At 48.1% G+C, this 20,932-nt stretch overlaps 1 protein-coding gene across 5 annotated transcripts in view; it reads right to left on the bottom strand.

Annotated features, from left to right (window-relative positions):
- CACNA1A (calcium voltage-gated channel subunit alpha1 A) overlaps positions 1-20,932 on the bottom strand; it is a gene marked incomplete at both ends in the record, with an annotated part of 240,998 nt that overhangs the window by 72,139 nt on the left and 147,927 nt on the right. For 4 of the 5 annotated variants that reach the window (XM_082621831.1, XM_082621833.1, XM_082621832.1 and 1 more), the window contains 8 exons: positions 7,585-8,388; positions 10,065-10,171; positions 13,838-13,905; positions 14,046-14,163; positions 15,985-16,057; positions 16,351-16,482; positions 16,633-16,745; positions 17,992-18,104. In XM_082621831.1, coding sequence (XP_082477957.1) covers positions 7,585-8,388; positions 10,065-10,171; positions 13,838-13,905; positions 14,046-14,163; positions 15,985-16,057; positions 16,351-16,482; positions 16,633-16,745; positions 17,992-18,104 — 1,528 coding nt within the window. Of the gene's footprint in view, positions 1-7,584; positions 8,389-10,064; positions 10,172-13,828; positions 13,906-14,045; positions 14,164-15,984; positions 16,058-16,350; positions 16,483-16,632; positions 16,746-17,991; positions 18,105-20,932 lie in introns of all 5 variants that reach the window. The other variant, XM_082621835.1, reaches the window with a different exon arrangement.

The raw sequence follows: 20,932 nt of genomic DNA, 5'->3' as shown, positions 1-20,932 counted from the left end.
ACTGGCCCTGGCAAAGTCTGTTTCCCGGAAACACCAGGACATCTGTAGTTTATAATCTCAACGACTCCTCTCTCCAGAGGGCTCTGCAGTCCAAGACTTAACCCTCTGGCTCTTCTCAAATGTACCCCCCAATTCTGTATCCCATGCCCTCCACACCTCCTCATAAGAGCTCACACATATTGAGTACTTGCTGTGTGCCAGCCTGGACATGTCAGCTCATCTAATCCTTAGAATAACCACAGGGAGTGGGTAGTACTGTTATTCCCTTTTTACAGATGAGGAAACCAAGGCCCAGAAACACGAAGGGCCTTGCCCAAGGCCACACACTCAGTTGCTGGCAGAGGCAGCTTGGACCCAGACCACCTGGCTCCAGCACCCATACTAACCCCCACCTGACACTGCAGCTCTCTTACTAAGCAGTTTGAGATCTCCTAGGAGACTCAGCCCACAGCTGCTGGGTGCAGGGAATCCTTCGCACTCACTGTAACCTCCAGTAGTGTGAGCCAGCCTCTCTTCTATTTTGACTCATTACCTTCTGGGACACTCTTATGAGGCCTGAATTGTTACTGCTCCCATTACATAAATGAGGAAACTGAGGCCCGGAGAGGGTGAGTTAGGCATACTAGAAAATGGTTTTGTGGGACTTTCCTGGTGGTGCACTGGATAAGACTCTGCACTCCCAATGCAGGGGGCCTGGGTTCAATTCCTGGTCAGGGAACTAGATCCCACATGCATGCTGCAACTAAGAGTTTGCATGCCATAAATAAGGAAACTGCAAGCCACAACTAAGGAGCCCACCTGCCGCAACTAAGGAGCCCATGTGCCACAACTAAGGAGCCTCCCTGCTGCAACCAAATATATAAATAAAAATTAAAAAAAGAAAATGGCTTTGTCAGGCTGTTGCCATCACACACTCACTCAAGAGACCAGAAGTGAGCAAAAGACAGCCCTCAGATTGTATCCATTCATCGAACACCCAGGAGATTAGGTACAATCACAGGAACCAAAGCCCCTGGACAGCATAGGCTTGCTTCCTGAGGTGCAATCTGTAACCCTAAATCTACCTAACACTTAAAAATTTAAAATAAGCTGGCCTCTGTAAATCAACTATACTTCAAATGAAAAATAATAATAATTAAAAAGAAAAAAGAAAAAGCTGGCCTCCCCTGGAGGCCCTTCCACTGGCTAAGCCACCAGCACCCTCTTTCTTGTTTTATTTTTGCATTTTAACTTGCAAAAGTCCATGGTGTTTTTAGCAAGCAGAAGAGAGATGAGGTAATTTATTTTCAGGCTTGTGTCCCTGAGGCTGCAGAGGGAGAAGGGCAGGTCCAGGCAAATTCCTCACTTCTCAGTCATGTGAGCAGGTCCTAGATTGACAGACTGACCTGGGTTTGAGTCTCACCAATGCCACCTACTAGCTGTGGGATCCTCTGTAGCTTGATTAACCTCCCTGAGCCTCAGTTTCCTCATCTTTATTTATTTATTTTTAAAATCTTAGTAGAGTTTGTTCAATTTTTAAAAAAATATTTATTTATTTATTTGGTTGTACCAGGTCTTAGTTGCAGCAGGCAGGCTCCTTAGTTGCAGCTCACAGGCTCCTTAGTTGTGGCATGTGAACTCTTAGTTGCAGCATGCATGTGGGTATCTAGCTCCCTGACCAGGGATTGAACCCAGGCCCCCTGAATTGGGAATGTGGAGTCTTATCCACTGCACCACCAGGGAAGTCCCAGTTTCCTCATCTTTAAATTGGGGATAATAGTAGTAGAACCTTCTCTATAATATGGAGACTAACGTGAAGATCCTGGAATTTATTTGCTATGTGACCACTGGTGATTTACTCAGCCTGTTTCTCACCCATAACATGGGGATGATAACCTCGCTGAGTTCCTGTGAAGAATAAATGTGTGAACGAGCTGAGAGCTGGAGCATTGCTAGCAGGCCTGGAAACCTAATGGAATTTGCTCTGTTGGATTTAGAACTTGCTGGGGACCAGAGACATTTTATTCCTTCCAATTTCCCCCTTTTGGAATAGGAATGTCTATTTTTGTGCTTGTCCCACCTTTGTGTTTTGGAAGCAGCTAATTTGTTTTCTAGTTTTCAGGTCCACAGATGGAAGAAAATTTTGCCCCCAAAGGGATCATACCTAGAGTCTTACCAGTACTGGAGTTAGATGATGAGATTTGGAGTTTTTGAGCTGATGATGGGGTAAGACTTTTGGGGATGTTGAGATGGGGTGAATGTATTTTGCACGTGTACATCAGATGAAAAGATGGCTGGGAATATTTTCTCATCATTTTGTATATTCTTTTAAGTAGAGCTCTACGAAAAAGCAGGCTCAGTGAAGTTATCATTTCAAAGAGAATCTGAATCTTTTGGTCACCATCTAGAGAGACTGTACTAAATAACACAGCAGTTGAGAGCACGGCGTACGTTTTGTTAGAGGGACAGCCTCACACATGGACCAAGAGCCCCTTGTTCGGATGGAAAGGGGATCTGAGGGTCTTTGTTTCATCTTGCTTTTGTTTCTTCTGCTGGCTCTGTTTGCAGGGGAGTTTTAACAAGCTCAGCCTGCAGAGGCCTAGTGTCAATCTCCAGGAAGTTTTATTTCCAAGTGTCTCCAAGGAGAACTCAAAAGCGGCAGAAAACTTTGAAGTCAGGCCCCTTCCCCCTTCCCTCTTGGGGATCTGCCATCATCTGCCCAGAATAGGCAGCTGATTGCATAATGCCTGTCCTGCACTGCATCCCTTTGCCAGCTAATCACTTCAGCATCCCTCTGCCAAGGGCTATGGACATCTTGCCTGGGGCATGCTCAGGTCCCTAAATTCAGAGGAAGGTGCTTGTGTCCCCACTATCCTTAGGACCTGCACATATTAACTCATTTAATCCCCACAACAATCACCATCTGAGGTGCTATTAGGATCAGGCCCATTTTACAGATGAGGAAGATGAGGCCCAGAGAGGCAAAGGCACTTGTCCATTGTTATCCAGCTGGGAAAGGGCTGAGTTGGACTCTGGCCCTAGAGATCTTAAGCTACAGCACCACTCAGTGAAGAAAACGGGGCAATGGATGAGTTGGTGTGCATGGAATGGAGGTGCTGAGACTGGTTAAGGCAAATTGGGGGTGCTGTAAGAATCAGGGTATTAAAGGATGAAGCCTCTCCTCTCCACCCCTTGCTGGATAAACTGTGAGGCTCAGAAGTCCAGTATCTCTCTTATTGCTCCTTTTGGGGAGTAGGTTGTCTTGCTGATGGGAGCAGGTGGAACTAGTATGCAAATAGCCGAGATATTAATTCTAGGGTGGTGCAGGTCTTGCAGGTCTCCTCAGTCAAACCTAGCAGGAGGCACTGCCCAGTTATCAGGGAGTGGTGGATGCTCTGCAATCCATAGATTTTTACTGGGAGTCAGAGAAAGCTCCATCCTCACTTTGGTGCCCCTGGGGTGACACTGGGCTCAGCCACCTGGTGTGGGAGATCAGGGGTTAGCGACTGTTTAATGATACAAAACAGAGTGTGCTCCACCCCCTTTTTCCTGGGGTGAGCCAGTGAAAGCTTCGGGGGTGGGGGACATGTAAACCTGGGAAAACTGAAGTGGAAGAGATTAAGGTAGAAATAGTGGGGGAAAACAGGGGAAATAGAAAGAAAACAATTATATTATACAACTTGTTAATCAACTATACTTCAATAAAAAAAATCAAACCTTAAAAAAAACCAATTATATTTATTATCAATGCTCTGGAGAATCAAAACACAGAGTGTGTCTGGGGAGAGGCCTAAGGAAGGACAAGAGGAGAAATGTGCGAGGCAGGACTGTTAAGGGCCACTGGCTTTGTCATAATACAGAACTGAAATGTCTTTTTAGTATGTTATGTTCTTGAATAAAATTTTACCTTAGCCATTCTGATTCTATTTTTTTGGCTGCGCCACGTGGCACAGTCTTGGATTTTTTTCTCTAAAAGTGCCCAAATCTTCATGAAGTTTTATTTCCAATGAGAACCTTTTTATCAGCCAAATGAATAATGCCTCTCCTGGCCAGGGCGTTTGACACATCTTTTTTTTTTTTTTTTTTTTTTTTTTTTTTTGCGGTACGCGGGCCTCTCACTGTTGTGGCCTCTCCCGTTGCGGAGCACAGGCTCCGGACGCGCAGGCTCAGCGGCCATGGCTCACGGGCCCAGCCGCTCCACGGCATGTGGGATCTTCCCGGACCGGGGCACGAACCCGTGTCCCCTGCATCGGCAGGCAGACTCTCAACCACTGCGCCACCAGGGAAGCCCTGACACATCTATTAATAAAGGAGTGAGCAGTAGCCTCCTGGTGCAGATTTGGGGGTGGAAGTGGGGGAGGTACTTTGTTCCTCTGGAGAGGAGGGGGAGCAGGGGCCACCTGTGGAATTCAGGAAAGCTGGGTTCTTATCACACTACTGCTATCAGCTGGCTGGCTGCCCTTGGGGAAATCCCTTTCCCTTTCTGGGCCTCAGTTTCCCCATCTGTAAAAAGAAGGAGTTTGAGTGGACAATCCAAAGGCTATGGATGTAAAGTTTTGTTTTTTAGTCTATGATGAAACTGTCTTAATAGTAATAGTGATAATAATAATAGTAATAGCTAAAACGTATCGAATGCTTATTACTACTGCTATGGTGACAAATAGTTGGGCTTCCCTGGTGGCGCAGTGGTTGAGAGTCCGCCTGCCGATGCAGGGGACACGGGTTCGTGCCCCGGTCCGGGAGGATCCCACATGCCACAGAGCGGCTGGGCCCGTGAGCCATGGCCGCTGAGCCTGCGCGTCCGGAGCCTGTGCTCCGCAACGGGAGAGACCATAACAGTGAGAGGCCCGCGTACCGCAAAAAAAAAAAAAAAAAAAAAGTTAACATTTACTGAGTAGTGAATAATAATAATATTCATACTAATAATAGCTAATACTGCATACTTATTATAAGCCAGGCACCATTTAAAGCATTTTGCATGTATTAACTCATTTGAACCTTATACCTACCCTAGGAGGTAGGTAGCATTCTTATTCCCACTTTACAGATGGGGAAACGGAGGTCCAGAGAGAGGAAGTGACAGGCTGCAAGTCACACAGCTGGGAAGTGATGGGGCAGCAGTGTGACCTCTGGCTCCAGAATCCTTGCCCTTCACTACCAGGCTGTGCTGCCTTTCTGTCCCTGTCACCCTTCCTCCTTCAATGATAGGAGTAGATATAATACAAGGACGGTAACAACAGTGATATAAGTAGTATTAAAATAATAGCACCAGGAGACTTGCCTGGTGGTCCAGTGGTTAGGATTCCTCACTTCCACTGAGAGGGGTTGGATCCCTGGTTGGGGAATTAAGATCCAGCATGCCACGTGGCATGGCCAAAAAAAAAAAAAAAAAAAAAAAAAATAGCACCAGTGACCCACTGGTTCTTAATTCTGGAGTCCTCTGCTAAACACTTTATTCCACGTAAAAGCCCTTCAGTGGCCTCCCATTTCCCTGGGAGGACTCAAGGCTCTGCTGACCTATTACACTACCTTCAATTTCTCTGTCTGCCCCTCTCTCCTCACCCCCCAAATGGCAAACTGGCCTCCTTCTGTTCTACCTTAGGGCCTTTACACATGCTGTTCTTAGCCTAGAACACTATTCCCTTCTCAGAAACAATGGTTTTCAGGGGGCTGTTGTGGAGCTATGTGGAGACCTCATGCCATAATAATTGGGGGCATTGTGGGCATTTAGGAAATGGGAGGCAGGTATATAAGTATCTTACCATGTGCAGGGCAGTCGCACCGAGGAAGAGTTATCCTTTCTCCTTCATGACTCGCTAATGTCCCTCACACAGGTGAAAACTCTGCTTGTAATGATCTGAGTCTTTTGTTTCAACCTAACTCTGCTTTATGTATCAGCATAAAGTATTTTTTGCATGTTTTAAATATACATCACGTCTTCCCAGAATGCAAGCACTGGACAAATTAAAGGAAGAGTAGACTCTATTTCGTACGGAACTTCACCATTTTGGAACATCTCAACACTGATGGTAACTCCCTCATGTTATTCGAGTAGCCTGCGTCCTGAGTCAGCTGGCATTTGTACCTGTCTCATTCATGGTGATTTTGTGTATAGGTGTCTGCAGCAGAATTGCTTCACTCTGTCTTCTAGGGTCTCATTACTCAAAGTGTGGTCCCTGGACCAGCACTGGCTCCTTAGAAATGCAGAACCTCAGGCTGCACCTGAGACCTACTGAATTAGAATCTGTATTTTCACAAGATCCCTGGGGATTCGTGCACCCATTCAATTTTGAGAAGTATTAGCTTAGTGCACATGGCATGTAACAGAAGCATTTAAACACATCATTAAAAATTAATATGGTGCTGATGTATGTAAATGAAATCATTATGTTGTACACCTTACACTTATACCATGCTGCCTGTAAATTATACCTCAATAAAAATGGAAGAAAAAAAAAGAATACCTAATGCCGAAAAAAGAAAACACAAAAAACTTACAAGAGGGTTTTTTTTGTTTTTTTGTTTTTTGTTTTTTGTTTTTGTGGTATGCAGGCCTCTCACTGTTGTGGCCCCTCCCTTTGTGGAGCACAGGCTCTGGACGTGCAGGCTCAGCAGCCATGGCTCACAGGCCCAGCTGCTCCGTGGCATGTGGGATCTTCCCAGACCAGGGCACGAACCCGTGTCCCCTGCTTCGGCAGGCGGACCCCCAACCACTGCACCACCAGGGAAGCCCCTACAAGAGGGTTTTTTTAAAAAAAGAAAAAAAAAATCAAAAGGATGCCCTAGTGGCGGGTGATATATAATAAAAGAAGAATAAGAGATCAACTATACTCCAATAAAAATTAAAAAAAAAGAAAAGAAGACTAAGAGGACGTTAATTAATGAAAGAACACATGTAAGTTGTTTGGGTTCCTAAACGTACAATCACCGTAGGATTTTCTAAGGAGTGTCACAAAATATTGTTATGAAAAACAGGGTGTCATTTCTGACTGGGTGAGGTGCTGGCCTGGAAGATGCCAACAAAAGCCTTGAACCCTGCTCTTCATTCAATTCTGAGGGCCCAGAGTGGCTTTTCAAACCCCCCAGGAATAGCATCAGGTGAAAAATGATTGACTCAATAACAGCTAAAAAGGGTCTAAATTTCCCAAGCACTTATTATGTGTCAGCTGCTCTTTCAGGCCCTTTGCATATATTACATCATTTAATTCGAGCAATGACCAAATTAGACCCCACCATCTCCATTTTACAGATTGTGAAAACTGAGGCCCAGAGACATGAAGTCCCTGCCGAAGGCCACACAGCAAGCACATGGAAGAGCTGTATAATTCTGGGGGAAAGTTCTTGTAGAGTTTCCCTGAGACGTACAAGAGCTTGATAGTTTGCAGCTTCTGGCACCAGATGACCTGGGTTCAAGGCCACTTATTAGATGTGTTACCTTGGGCAAGTCAGCTCCAACTCTCAGTTTCCCCATCTGTGAATCGGGGCCATGACAATGAGGGGGCTGTCAAGAAGCTGAAATAAGTGGCTCAGGAGAGTACCAGGTACCCAGCAGGTGCCACTTTGCCTCATCTTATCATTTCTACTATTGTCATCGCTTCCACTTACTTCCTCCTCCGGTGCCTGCGTTCCTTGTCCTCCCTGCGTGCGTCCCCGTCGTAGGCGGGCGGAGGGCCAAGCCGGTGTCGCCTCCTCCGCTCGCCGCCGTCTGGGCCCTCGCCTTCGCCGCCCCGGGCCGGCCGGCTGCCCTCACGGTGCCGGGACCGCCGATCGGCCTTGTCCTCTAGGCCCTCGTCGCCCGGCCTGCGGTGCGCCCGGTGCCTGCGGGGCTCCCCGTCGGCCCCCGTGCGCGGGGACCCGCTGCGGCTTTCCCGGCTGCACCCCTGCCGGTGGGCGTGCCTCCGGTGCGGGTCGCAGACTTTGCCCCGCTCCGCCTCGCCCTCCCAGAACCCCGGCTGCTCCAGGCCGCCCTCCCGGGCGTGGTGGTCCGACTCGCGGCCGTAAGGCCCCTCCCGGCTCAGCTCGGCCTCCTGGCTGCCCGCCCAGGGCCTCCGGGTGTCCAGACCCACGGAGCCGCAGGGGTCCCGGGCCCGGTCGTGGTAGCGGGCCTGTTTTCTCAGGAAGTCCTCGGCTCGCTGCTGCCCGAGGCGCTGGTCCACCGTGGGCTCGGCCGCCCGGCTCTTATTGGTGTTGTTGTTGCGGTTCTCCTGGGGATCGACCACCAGCGGCCGGTCCAGGTGGGTCTTCATGTCGGGCCGCAGGTGCCGGGCGTAGGAGGCCTTCCAGCGCTCGTCTGGGTCCATCTCGTTGTACAGCGCCTCCCGGCTGGCCAGCAGGTTCTGCTTCCGCATCTCGCTTGTCCGCTGCTCCCACACGGACTTGGAGGGCTTCTGGTTCTTCTGTTGTTCCTTCCTGCAATGGAAGGGCGCAGGGGTTAGGGCACTGCTGGGCATTGTGGCCTGCATGGACCTCTCGGGCTAACAGGCGTCTCAGCCCAGGTGGGCATCTCGGTCCAGTGGGTATCTCCACCCTGGTGGGTGTCTTGCCCCAGGTGGGCATTTCCGCCCAGGTGGGTACCTTGGCCCAGATGTGCATCTTGACCAAAGTGGGCATCTCTGTCAAGGTGGGTATCATGGCCTGGCTGGGTATCCCTGCCTAACTAGGTGTTTCAACCTGTGTGGAAAACTCAACCTGGCCAGATGTCTCGTCCTTACAGGTGTCTTGGCCCAGATGGGCGTCTTGTTCCAGTAAGGTATCCTGGCCTGGCTGGGCATTTCGGTCTAATGGGGGTCTCAGCCCAGGTGTATGTCCCCACTGACCTCTCTATTCCTCTTCCAATTTTAGCACATGGCCTCTGGGGGCTGTCCTGATGTTCAAAATATTTTAACCTCTGAGACAGCCAATCATATTGGACACTGACCTGGAGCGGGTTCTGGAAGCCCTGACATGGGCGCTTGGGAGCTTGGGACAGTGCCTATCTATCCACTGGTGCAAAACACCAGTGGGGTCATGGCTGGGAGTGCTGGCTGGGCTGAAGCCCTGCCTGGAGCACACAGATTTTTCCAGGGGTTCTATGTGTATTGATAGTTTTATACAGACCATCAACTTCTATAGGCTTGCCTGCCTGAGCATGTACCTTCCTGGGCTCCCCTTCCACAGCCATCTCCTTGCACTTTGAGAAAGAAAGCCCCCTCCCCACTGTCCCATTATGCACCGCCCCACAGTATGCAAAATCCCAGGACTACCCAACAAAGGTAGAATTCAGAATATCTGTGTTCACGAATCTTTAATCAAGACACCTTAACTCTTACCACCTTAACACCTCTGATCCACCAGCAAATTCTGTCCACTCTGCCTTCATGATCTGTCTAGAATTCAGCTACATCCATGACTCTGATCCACCCTGATCCAGCCCCCACTATCTCTTTTGCAGGGAACAATGCAGTCTTCTCCAACCTGGTCTCCTGGCTCCTGTCCTTGCTCCCCTGATAGCGTCCAAAGGGCACCTGTGACCACCTGAGTCCCTATCCTTCCTCAGCTCAAGAACCCTCCATGTCTCCCACCTGCCTCAGCGCAAAACTCTAAGTCCTCCCTCATCACCTCTCTGCCCTCACCTCCCCCCACTGGCCCCCCTCACTCCCTCTACTTCAGTCACACTGGCCCCCTTCGTGTTCCCTAAACACACCAGGCATGTGCCTGCCTTAGGGCCTTTGTACACGCTGTTCCCATTGCCTGCGATGCTCTTCACTCAGCCCCCCCCAGAGCTCCTCCCTCACCTTCTTCAGGCTTTGTCACCTTCTCAGTGAGACCTTCCCTGACAACTTTACTTAAAATCATAACTCTCACCACCCCTAGCCCTCCCTATAAACCTCAACCTCTTGTTAACGCCGTATTCCCAGCAGCTAGAACAGTGCCTGGCACATAGTACCGGCTTATTAATTATTTCTTGAGTGAAAGTGGGTGGAGGGCAGAAGCACTTCTTCCTAAAACTCAACCCAGTCAGGGACTGCTCCCTGCCCCCAAATTCTTGACTGGGAGGGTGCAGAGGTTGAGGACCCCGAGAGCATACTGGAGTTGGGGGCACTTACACAGCTATGGACATGTTGGCTGCAGACAGAGGACTCACTTCTGCCACCTCCTTGGCTTTCTGGAGGGCGAGTTTCTGGTTGGCTGCCTCTTCTTCTTCTTGTTCATCCTAAAAGTCACATGTGATCCCTGTTCACAAAACATGAACTGGGCCTTGGGGCCTCACCTCTGACCCTATTGTTAACTAGGGGCAACATTTCAGATATTTACAAACAGGAGTGGCCTGGGTGTCAACCAAACAGAGCCGAGGCCCAGTGATTGGAAAGGACGCCCGTCAGTTAAGTATACTGCTATCCCCTTTATGTACAGGCTCAATATCTAGCTCATTATTAACGCTATTTTAACACACAGTCAGAAGAAAAGGAGGAAGACTCCCTTCCCTTCCCACAATGGAAATTTTTCTGTACCCTGTCTCAATGAGCTGGAAATTAATGCAAAGATTTTCCTCTCACTCTACTTCCTGGGCCATTTAAGCTCTCTGAACCAAGACTTTTAAAGAACACTGACAAGCCCCCACGTGCAGAAGAATCTGGCATCCCACAGCCCATCCCATGCACTGCCAACAGCCTCCAGAAGGGGAATCAGGAGAGGAACTTATATTCTCAGCCAGTTAGGTTTAGAGAGGAGGAGGATGGGGGAAGATGTTTTAAAAATACACACAGAAAAAGACGTTTTGGGGCTTTAAATCCTTCTTCAGCCTTCATGCAGGGCCTCATTCGTAAAACAGAAAAGCCAACAAAGAAAAAGCAAAGAAAAAGCAACAAGAAAGAAATGGCCAGAGATGAACCCGCCAATAAAAAAGGTCATGCGGTGGCAGGGCACCTCTCCCACTGTGCTGAGATGTCTGGGGCAAGAAGCAACCTTACCACCTCAGCAATGGTCAGATCAGGACACTCTCTGTCAGTGACAACACAGGGGTGGGACCCCGCTGGCCATCCTGCTCTCCCAAGGCCTCCCCTCCTCCTGGCATCACACCCAGCATTTCTCAGAGTTGAGTCCCTGGACCACCTGCCTAAGAAACACTGCAAATGCAGATTCCCAGGTCTCCTGAAGAACCTGGGCTGGGCCCTGGAATCTGCATTTTCAATAAGTTCCCAGTGGAGTCTGAAACACGCTCAAGTTTAACCAACGTTGCATGTAGTTAGAAGCACAAGTTCTGGACCCATCTGGATTCAAATCTCAGCGCCTTCACTTTCTGCTTACCTTGGACGAGTCTCTTAATTTCTCTGTGCCTCACAATCTTCATCTAAAATTTCAACTCTCCTCGACTACCCCCACTTCGTTTTTCTCTTTGGCACTTATCACCATCTGACAAGTTTCTTTCTCATCTATCTCTCCCCCTAGAGTATCAACGAGGGCAGGGATGTGTCTGTTGTCCATGTCCCTGCCTCCTAGACCCCGTCCACAGTAGATGCTCAGTAAAGGCTTTTCTTTTTTAATTTCAATTTTAATTGATTAATTTATTTTTCACCACGCTGTGGCTTGTGGGATCTTAGTTCCATGACCAGGGACCGAACCCAGGGCCCTGGCAGTGGGAGTGCCGAGTCCTAACCACTGGACCACCAGGGAATTCCCAAATGCTTTTCAATGAATGACAAAATCTGTAAAATGGGGATCAGAGAATTTGCCTCCTAGGTTTTCTGTGAGGGTTAAGTGAGATAAAAACCTACTACTACTATATATAAAATAGATAAACAATAAGGTCCTACTGTAGAGCACAGGGAACTATAGTCAATATCTTGTAATAAATTATAATGGAAAAAATATGAAAAAGAATTATATATGTGTATAACTGAATCACTTTGCTGTACACCAGAAACGAATACAAGATTATAAATCAACTATACTTCAATAAAAAAATTTAAAAAAAAACCCAACCACATCAGCGGCTTAGTGGGGTCCCTGCCACATATTAAATGCCTGAGAAATGCTTGTGGAATAAATGAAGGAAAGAATGAGGGTCTGGAAGACACGTCACAGGAGATGAGCTTTCTCCTTCCCCTTCTCCCACCCTCCTGAGGTATCTCCTCCCCCATGATGGCCCTTGAGGTTAGGGTCTTGGAACCTGGATGAGATCATGGCTGGAACAGCCCCTGAAGCACTGACGCCAGCCAGCTCCATGGGGGTCAGGACTGTGGCTGTGTGCTTGGGGTGGCGGAGACTTCCGTTTCCCCCAGTCGGAGCTGAGCCCAGGAAAGTCTCTCTCCCTCCTGCCAAGGCTGGCAGATGGAGTGTTGGCAAAGTCTGCTCAGTTCAGTTCAGTTCCCTGAACATGGCCTGAACACCTCGAGGCACTGGGGATGGGGCTGTGAAGCTGAGGCAGGTCCCAGGCCTGGACCTCCTAGGCTGCATGATTCTGCACACGTTCTTTTAATGTGATGAGGCTGCTGGCGAAAGGCTTAGGTCAGATGACCGCTAGCTCCTAAGATGCCTTTGCTCCTGACACCCTCCCCTCAAACTGCAAAAAGGTGCCCAGCTTCCTTCGTGCAGTGCACAACCTGTACAACCGTTCCCAGCCGCTCTGCTTGTGGGCTATCCCAGGGGTGTGAGCTGTGTTATTGAAAGCAATATTGCCTCCTCTATGACTAGCGGAGGTGGACCTGAGTCCCAGGGAGTCCAAGGCTGCCCTACGGGGCATCTGGCACCAGGTTTTGTCCAGATAAACCAATATCACTGACCATGAATGAAAACTGGACTTCTCCTCACATGGATGGTTCTCACCACCCATCCCCCCCAATTCCCTTCTGATCTCATTTCCTGTACTCTTCTCTCTTTTCTGTTCTTTAAGGGGTCACACCTCTGCTCTTTCAGTTCCTAGATATGTGGTGAGGCCACAAGTCTCCGGGCCCCAGTTTTCCCATCTGTGAAATGAGCTTAACTGTAACTCCCTATCTCTTATGCTTTCTGGTGTCTGGCATACAAGAGGGGCAATCACATTTTCCTTGGTTGTTGTTATTTTTATTTTTATCATTACCTGCTCAGCTAGGGCTCAAGTGAAAGCTGGCAGGGTGTGTGGGTAGACAACTTAGGTCCTGGAACTTGCCAAGTCTGCGTTCGAATCCTAGCCTTCCCTTTACCAGCTCTGTAAAATGTGAGCTCTAGGTCCAGGTGCCTGCTCATGCCAAGTGACTTACAAAGGCTCCCTTTATTGAGCACTTCCTGTGTGTCAAGAACTGTACTGAGCACCTGACATGTATAGCATGATGCTCTAAATAGTAGCAGATATTATCATCCCATCTGGGGCCAGTGATTTTGCCTTTCTGAGCCTCAGTTCCCCCTTCTGCACAAGGGAGATAACAGCAATGCCTGGAACCATGAGCACATATAATTCTTTACTGCTACTACTCAGTGATGAAGTCCAGCCAACTCCCAAGCTCACAGGGACACACACAGAGCCTCAGGACCTTGTCTGGGTTATTCTCCATCTGTCCCCCCCTTTCGGGTTTAGGGTGGTGACAATGCCTGCTATCCTAGAGGCTGCCGCCTTCCTTGGAAGTCCCTTGACACTGCCCACTCCTTATACATGGGCACTCTGGTGGAGTTTGCCATCTGTTTCCTATAGAAACCCTGCTGCCTTAGCCCCCCTCCTTTGCTGTAGAAGCCACTTTATTATGGACAGTCTATTTTGGGGGTGGGGGAGGAGGCATTTTCTCCCTGGTACAGTGTATCCAGGGCAAAAGCTCTGACCCTAGCCCCTACCCCCACCTGGCACGGTCCTGATCTGCCATGAGCAGGTGGTAACTTTGCCACAGCAACATTCTCCCACCAACTCCACCTTGGTGAGCTCCTGGGCGTTGGCCAAATTATCCACTGCGATGGCCAAGAACACATTCAGGAGGGTGTCTGCAAACGTCAGAGTCAGGGAAAGCATCGCCACTTGGACCTTGATATCTGGGACTCCTGAATCCCCCCCACCCCTTGTGCCTCCCAATCTGCTCTCCCTGAGGCCCGGGCACGTCCCCATTTCCCCACACAGAGGATACAGTTCCCAAAGAGTGTCAGCACGATGAAGTAGATGGAGAACACCATGCCGCCCTGCACACCCCCCTGAGACTTGATGCCGTCGTACATGACCTCATTCCAGTCTTCGCCCGTCAGGATCTGAAAGGGGAGGGAGAGACACACAGCCAACCCCCTCTCAACCTTGGGTCCCTCGTAGATGCAGCTGTGGAGCCGGAACCTGTCGTGTGGGCCCCTCCTTGGCCCTTGTCTCTGGGTGGGGAGGGTCTCATCTGTTTGCAAGAGGAAAGGGCTGTCCCTGCACTGAGGGGCTCTCAGCCTGTTCTAGGAAAAAGTGACCCTGCAGGAGTCACAATCTTTCTGTAACTCCATCTTCCCTGATGTGATAAGGGGATTTTGCTATAGGCTGAGTTGTACTCCCTAAATTCATAGGTTGAAGCTCTAAACTCTTGTGTGATGGTATCTGGAGATGGGAGGGAATTAGGATTAGATGAAGACATGACAGTGGGGCCCTCAGGAGGGGATTAGTGCCTTTATAAGAAAAGACACCAGAGAACTTGGTCTCTCTCTCTCTCCCTGCCACGTGAGAGAGAAGAGAGAAGGCGGCCGTCTGCAAGCCAGGAAGAGAGTCCTCACCAGGAACCAACCCTGCATGCACCCTGATTGTGGACCTCCAGCCTCCAGAACTGTGAGAAATAAGTTTCTCTTGCCATATATTCACTGGTACTTCTGGACTGCTGTGTCTGGGGGTGGTGATGGTGGTGGTACTGGTGACCAGAGGAAGCCTCAGGTAAAGGGACACAGGTGCTGGCAAACAGAAGTTGTGCGGATGCGTATGGGAAGGGCTAAAGGGATATGTATGTAGCATCCACACAGCTGTTAAAAAATATCCAACTTCCCTCCTTTGTATTATTTCTAAGAGGATAAAATAAATGTGAAAGAACTCCCAAAACGTTTATCTGTTAATGCAGGGGTTTTTAGCCTTGGTACTACTGACACTTGGGACTTCCTCCCATCCTGTGCACTGTAGGGTATTGACCGGCATCCTTGGCCTCTACCCATTAGATGCCAGTAACATCCCCCCACACCCCCAGTTGTGACAACCCAAAAAGTTTTCAGATACTTCTAGGTGACCTTGGGGGACAGTCTCCCTCTTGGGCAAGAACCCTTGTGCTGAAGATATATGGATGGTGATTACTACTATTAATACTCATTTATGTGAGGGCTCAAAACTTCATGGATGGTTTCCCTTTCCAAGCCCCTATCTAGGGGTCTCATTTAGAAATTACCTCTCCCCCAGGAGAAGAGAGGAGTGAAGTCACATTTTCCATAGACTCTCTGTCCCCTAAAGAGACAGAACCCACATGGAAAGGCTCTGGAAGTCCCAGCTAGGCCAGTTCCAAACCTCAGGGCATGTGCCTACATGGGTACCGAAGTTGGTATGGGGAGACCACACAGGGTCAATCTGTTTGCCTTGGAATATGGGATTGGGGTGTCTTGCAATCTGGGGGAGGATGGTGTATTATTCATGTCTATTACTTTCTATATTCTGATGCTTTGACATATGTGGGAGGCCTTGTGGACCCTGGAGGGAGTCAGGACTAGCTAATTCTTAGAGATAGTAACCAACTTGCCCGTGAATGTGCTTTTCAAATGCAAACCAACCAATCCAGAGCCCACACTCCCAACCACCTCCACTATAGGGCTCTTACAATCAGGGCCAACCTTCTCCTGCCAGAATCAGCCCAGGGTCAGGTACCAGACAACTCAGGACAGCTCCAGGGCCTGATGAAATTATTTAAACTAGTCAGTCCTAAGCCTGCTTAACGTGCCTTGCCCATTTCTTCCTGTGGAAACCACAGTAAAGGCTCCTGCCCATGTTCCCCGCTCCCTCTGCCTCCTGACGAGCTCTGGTGCTTCCCTGTATGGCCCTGCATTCATGGGGCTGGGTGAAGGTTGTACCTGAAATACCGTCATTATTGCTGCTGGAAAGGTGTCGAAGTTGGTAGGAGGAGTCCCTTCATCAAAATTAAACCTGCAGAGAGGACACAGACATTTCATGTTGGTCCCACCTCAGGTGTTCTGAGGGCTTGGCTCAGTACCTTGTTTCCAGGGCAGTATCTCTGTCCCCTAAAAGGACACCCTGTGTGGTATCCCGGGCCCCACCCATCTGGGTGAGTGCACTGGGCATCCAGGCCACGAGAAGGGCAGACTGTGTGATGCAGGTGGGCCTGGGTCTCTGGAGGCACTGAGCAAGGTGTCTGGGGGTGGGAGGCCCTGGGCTGGACCCCAGGGAAGCAGAAGTCAGAGAATCCGCTGAGCGCTCACTGGCCACCAAAGAGTTGCATTCCCAGAAGGGCAAAGACGACGATGAACAGGAAGAGGAGGAACAACAGGCTGATGATGGATTTCATGGAGTTGAGAAGAGAGACGACCAGGTTCCTGAGAGATGCCCAGTACCTGCCAACAGAGGCCAGGGTTGGGGGGGTGGGGGTCAGACTGGGCCAGGGTGGCAGCAGCTAAGCCCACCTTCCCAACATGGTGGAGGTGGCCCCACCCTGGCCCCCATCCCCAATCCCATCGGGATGCCAGGGAACCCCAAAGACTTACTTTGTGACTTTGAAAATACGCAATAACCTGAGGGCTCGTAACACACTGATTCCAAAGGATGTGCCGGGTTTTATGACGGCCCAGATGACCTCAAAGATGCTCCCGATGATGACCTAGAACAGAGGACCCGGTCTTACGTCCAGGCTCCTTGCAAACGTGCCCTGGGCCTGAACCTTGCAGGAACCCAATCCAATTCCCACCCTCAAATAGAATCAGGGTGAGGGTCTCAGACCCCTCTCATCCCTTCTCTTTTTAAACTTATTAAGAGCTGATGAGCACAAAGAATTCATGAAACACATAATTACAAAGCGAATGCCCACAAAACCACCACCTATGTCGAGAAATAAGACATGTCAGCAGCCTGAAAGCCTCCAGGGACCCCTAGACATTAGCCACCACCTTGAATTTTATGCTAACCGTTTCCTTTAACCGTTTGCATTTAAAAAATTGAGGCGGACTTCACATAACATAAAATTAACCAGAAAGGTTAACTTAAAATAGTGCACAATGCAGTGGCCTTTAGTACATTCACCATGGTGTATAACCATCACCCCCCTCTAGTTCCGAAACATTTCCATCACCCCCCAAGAAGACCCCGGACCCATTAGCAGCCACTCCCCATCCCCTTCTTCCCAGGCCCTGGCAACCACTAATCTACTTTCTATCACTGGAGATTTGCCTGTTCTGGATATTTCATATAAATGGAATTATGTAATATGTGACCTTTTATTTTATGTCTGGCTTCTTTTGCTTATCATAATGTTTTCGAGGTCTTTGCCTTTTTAAAGCATTCAAGGATCCTCCGTAATCCATATAGCTTAGTTTTACCCATCTGAACTTTCATGAGCAGAATCATGCCGTATGGACTGGTTTTGTCAGTGCCTTGCTTCCTTTTGTGCAGTATTATGTGGCTGATGGGTGTGGCTGTTTTTGGTTGCCTCTCATTGGTGCAGAGAATTTCATTATGTGGCTAGGCCACAACTTTATCCACTCTACTGCAAAGGAATATTTGGGTCATTTGGTCTGGGACTAGCGAGGCTGCTCAGGACATTCTTGTATGTGTCTCCTGGGCATCTGTGTGAGTTTCTCTAGGGTGAATCCCTAGCAGTGGAATCACCAGGTCAATCCTACTTTCCAAAAAGGTTCCACAAATTTCCCCTCCCACTAGCAGTGGTTGAGGAGGGTTCTAGGGGCTCTGTATCCTTGCTGAAGTTGTGATTGTCCTTTCATTCCTTTTGCATTCAGCAGAGTCTCTCATATCCAGGGGTGATCCTACTTCTCTCTTTTGGATGTCCCCAGGTGTCAGCCATTCTAAGCTAGAGCTGGAGAATTGAAATCCTTAGAAACCAGACCACTTACCCCACAATCAAAACAGTTGAAGGAAGAGTGGAAGTAAGGCCGTGTCCCAAGCCCGTACATTTTTATAAACATTTCGGACATAAAGAGTCCTAAGAAAATGAATTCTGCATAGTCTAGAAGGGAGAGGGGGGAAAACAGAGGAGGTTAGATCTATGGGGGGGAGGTTCCAGGTGGCTCTGACATTCCTGTTAATTGCAACCCTGGCTGGTGGGTTCCTGGGTGCTTACTATATATATATATTTTTAAAGTTAATTAATTAATTAAAAAAATTTTAAATTGAAGTATAGTTGATTTATAATGTTTCAGGTATACAGCAAAGTGATTTAGTTTTATATATATATATATTCTTTTTCATATTCTTTTCCATTATGGGTTATTACAAGATATTGAATATAGTTCCCCGTGTTATATGGTAGGTCCTTGTTGTTTATTTTATGCATCTTACTACGTTTTTAAAACGAACAAATGAATGAATTACTAACTGACTAACAGCTAACTGACTAACTAATTGGATAACTAACAAAGTGGTTCCATAATGCCAGCATGTCATAATCTAAGAATTATGACTAAACCACTTTTATATGTCTGACTTCCAAAGGAATAATAGAAATAGAAATCATGACAGTGTCCTATCTGTAATCCTTGTGTTGGGGACTTAGTTGGAGCACCACAGGCAACTAATCTAAGGCATGGCTTTTCTCTGAACCTCGAAAACTCATTTACGTCCCTTGGAAATCCTATCTTGCTGATGTTTGAAAGTCTTGATGCGAGATAAAGCTTTTGTTTTTTGGTGAGAAAGCATAATGGTGCAAATACCTTGGGGAGAGGTAACTCATGGTTATTTGTTTGCTCCAGCAAAGAAATCTTTAATAGCAGTCCCTTTTCTGACACGGCTTTCTTGGTGGGGTAGGAAGTTGAGGGGTCAGGAAGGGCATGAGTAGTCACCTACTGGAGGGGAAGGAGAGGTAAGGAGGAATTCTGAGGGGAAGAAAGCATACAGAAAGGGAAGACAGAGGACCCAAACCTCCAAGAATTCCATTTTGGTCACATAGCTAACTCTGTTTGACGGTCAAGGGTATTTGTTATATCATTCTTTTTTTTAATGGTGTAAGATTTTTTTCTAGTTCTTTGTGATTTTACTTTCTTTTTCTTTTTTTTTGGCTGTACCGCGCAGCTTGTGGGATCTTAGCTCCCCAATCAGGGGTTGAACCCGGGCCCTCGGCAGTGAAAGTGCAGAGTCCTAACCACTGGACCACCAGGGAATTCCCTGTTATGTAATTCTTTTAAGAGGTGGTTTGAAATGACTGTTAAGGTCTTTCCCACTCATTCCTGATTGAAACTTTCCCTTAATTTTAGGACTCCAGGGAGCTCCTAGTGTCTGAGGGAAACTCTAGGGTCTCCAGGGCCCCTGAGACCAAAATGTCAGCAAGGGAAATCTGTCCATAACATCTGGTGTATTCCAAAAAACACCAGAAGAAACTCTGGGAGAACTTAAGAGTTTCCAAGATACTTGTTCCCCAGTTACCATGGAAATATGATAGCTGGTGATGCACAAGACCTGAGAGAATTACTTATCTGTAGCACTAGGGGGTCTGGAAGAACTTTCAGGGTCATCAAATCCAATTTCCACCAAGTACAGAAGAGGAATTTGAGACCCAGAGAAATGACTACACTTCATTGATTCTAAGACACATATTTTTGTTCACATTTTGACATCTCCGAAACTGGGGTGTATCTTAAAATTGGCATGTCCTAGTTTAGATGGCAGCATTATTTTATTTCTTAGTGGCACATAAAATAAAAATAAAAGAGTGCCTTATAATTGAAGATGTGTTTGATTGATGGACAATGGTAAGAGCTTGTCCAAGGTCAGACGGAGAGTTAGGGGCAGGGCAGGCATCAAGAACCCAGGTTACCTGGTAATCAGGGCAGGGATGTACCATCAGATACAGCTTGGACTCTGGGTTCAAATCCTGGCTACATCACTAACTAGCTGTGTGACTCTGGGCAAGTTGCTTAACCTCTCTGTGTTGCAGTTTTCTCAACTGGAAATTGATAATTAAAGGACGTTTACAGACACAGAGGCCCCAGGCAGGAAGTCCCAACCCCCTGTTCCTGAACCAGGACAGATAGAGCAAGGTGATTAGTGGGGAGAATATGGGAGATTAAAAATAGGCTATCAGAGGAGGTTAAGACAAAAAGTAAATAGTCCTCATTTATAAGTGACTCCAGGGGGACTAAATGCAATTATTAAGGTTGGAACTAGGTCAGGGCTTTCGGAAGGAGAACTGGCCCCTGGGGAATGTCCTGGGCAGGGGGTTCAGCCAACGTGACTGGGAGCAATGAGGGTTACAAGGAGACAATGACATGGACCAGGCTCCCAGGCCTCTCTAGGCTGAAGACTCAACTTCTCCAATGGTTGTCTGGGTTAATCTGAACCAGGTCAGAAGGGTAGAGAATCTACAGACCTAAGTCAGACAAGCCAGTAGATGTAGGAGGAGGGAAGCCAACAGGAAAAAAGGTTTTGGGGAGTCCTCACTCGGGGCCCATAAGCCAGAGCCAAGGTATCCACTTGCCTTCCTCACTGTCCAGCCATTACTCTTGTTGATTCCTAAGAGCTCTTTACTTTTTAAATGCTGCTCAGAGGTCTCCCCACCTTTCACTGCTTCTTTTCCCCCAACCTGGTCATCAGTTTTAATACTATCTCATATTAATTCCTGAAATCTGGGAATAGGCCCAGAAGGGCAAAGCCTTGGAAATCCTGGTACCCACTGAGGGAGCAAGATGTTTTCACACTTGTTAGAGAGTATCTTCTAGTAATGAATCCCAGACATAAGGAAGTCAAAAAGGACAGGAGACGAAAGGGGAAAGAAGCAGAAGGTTTGAAAGAAAAGGGAAGAAGCAGAGAGTCAGAAATGAGAATAGAAAATGGGTACAACAT

The sequence above is a fragment of the Mesoplodon mirus genome (assembly GCF_964341445.2).
Source record: "Mesoplodon mirus genome assembly, chromosome: 5".
Taxonomy (NCBI): Eukaryota; Metazoa; Chordata; class Mammalia; order Artiodactyla; family Ziphiidae; genus Mesoplodon; species Mesoplodon mirus.
This window is presented reverse-complemented; position numbering and strand designations above follow the sequence as displayed.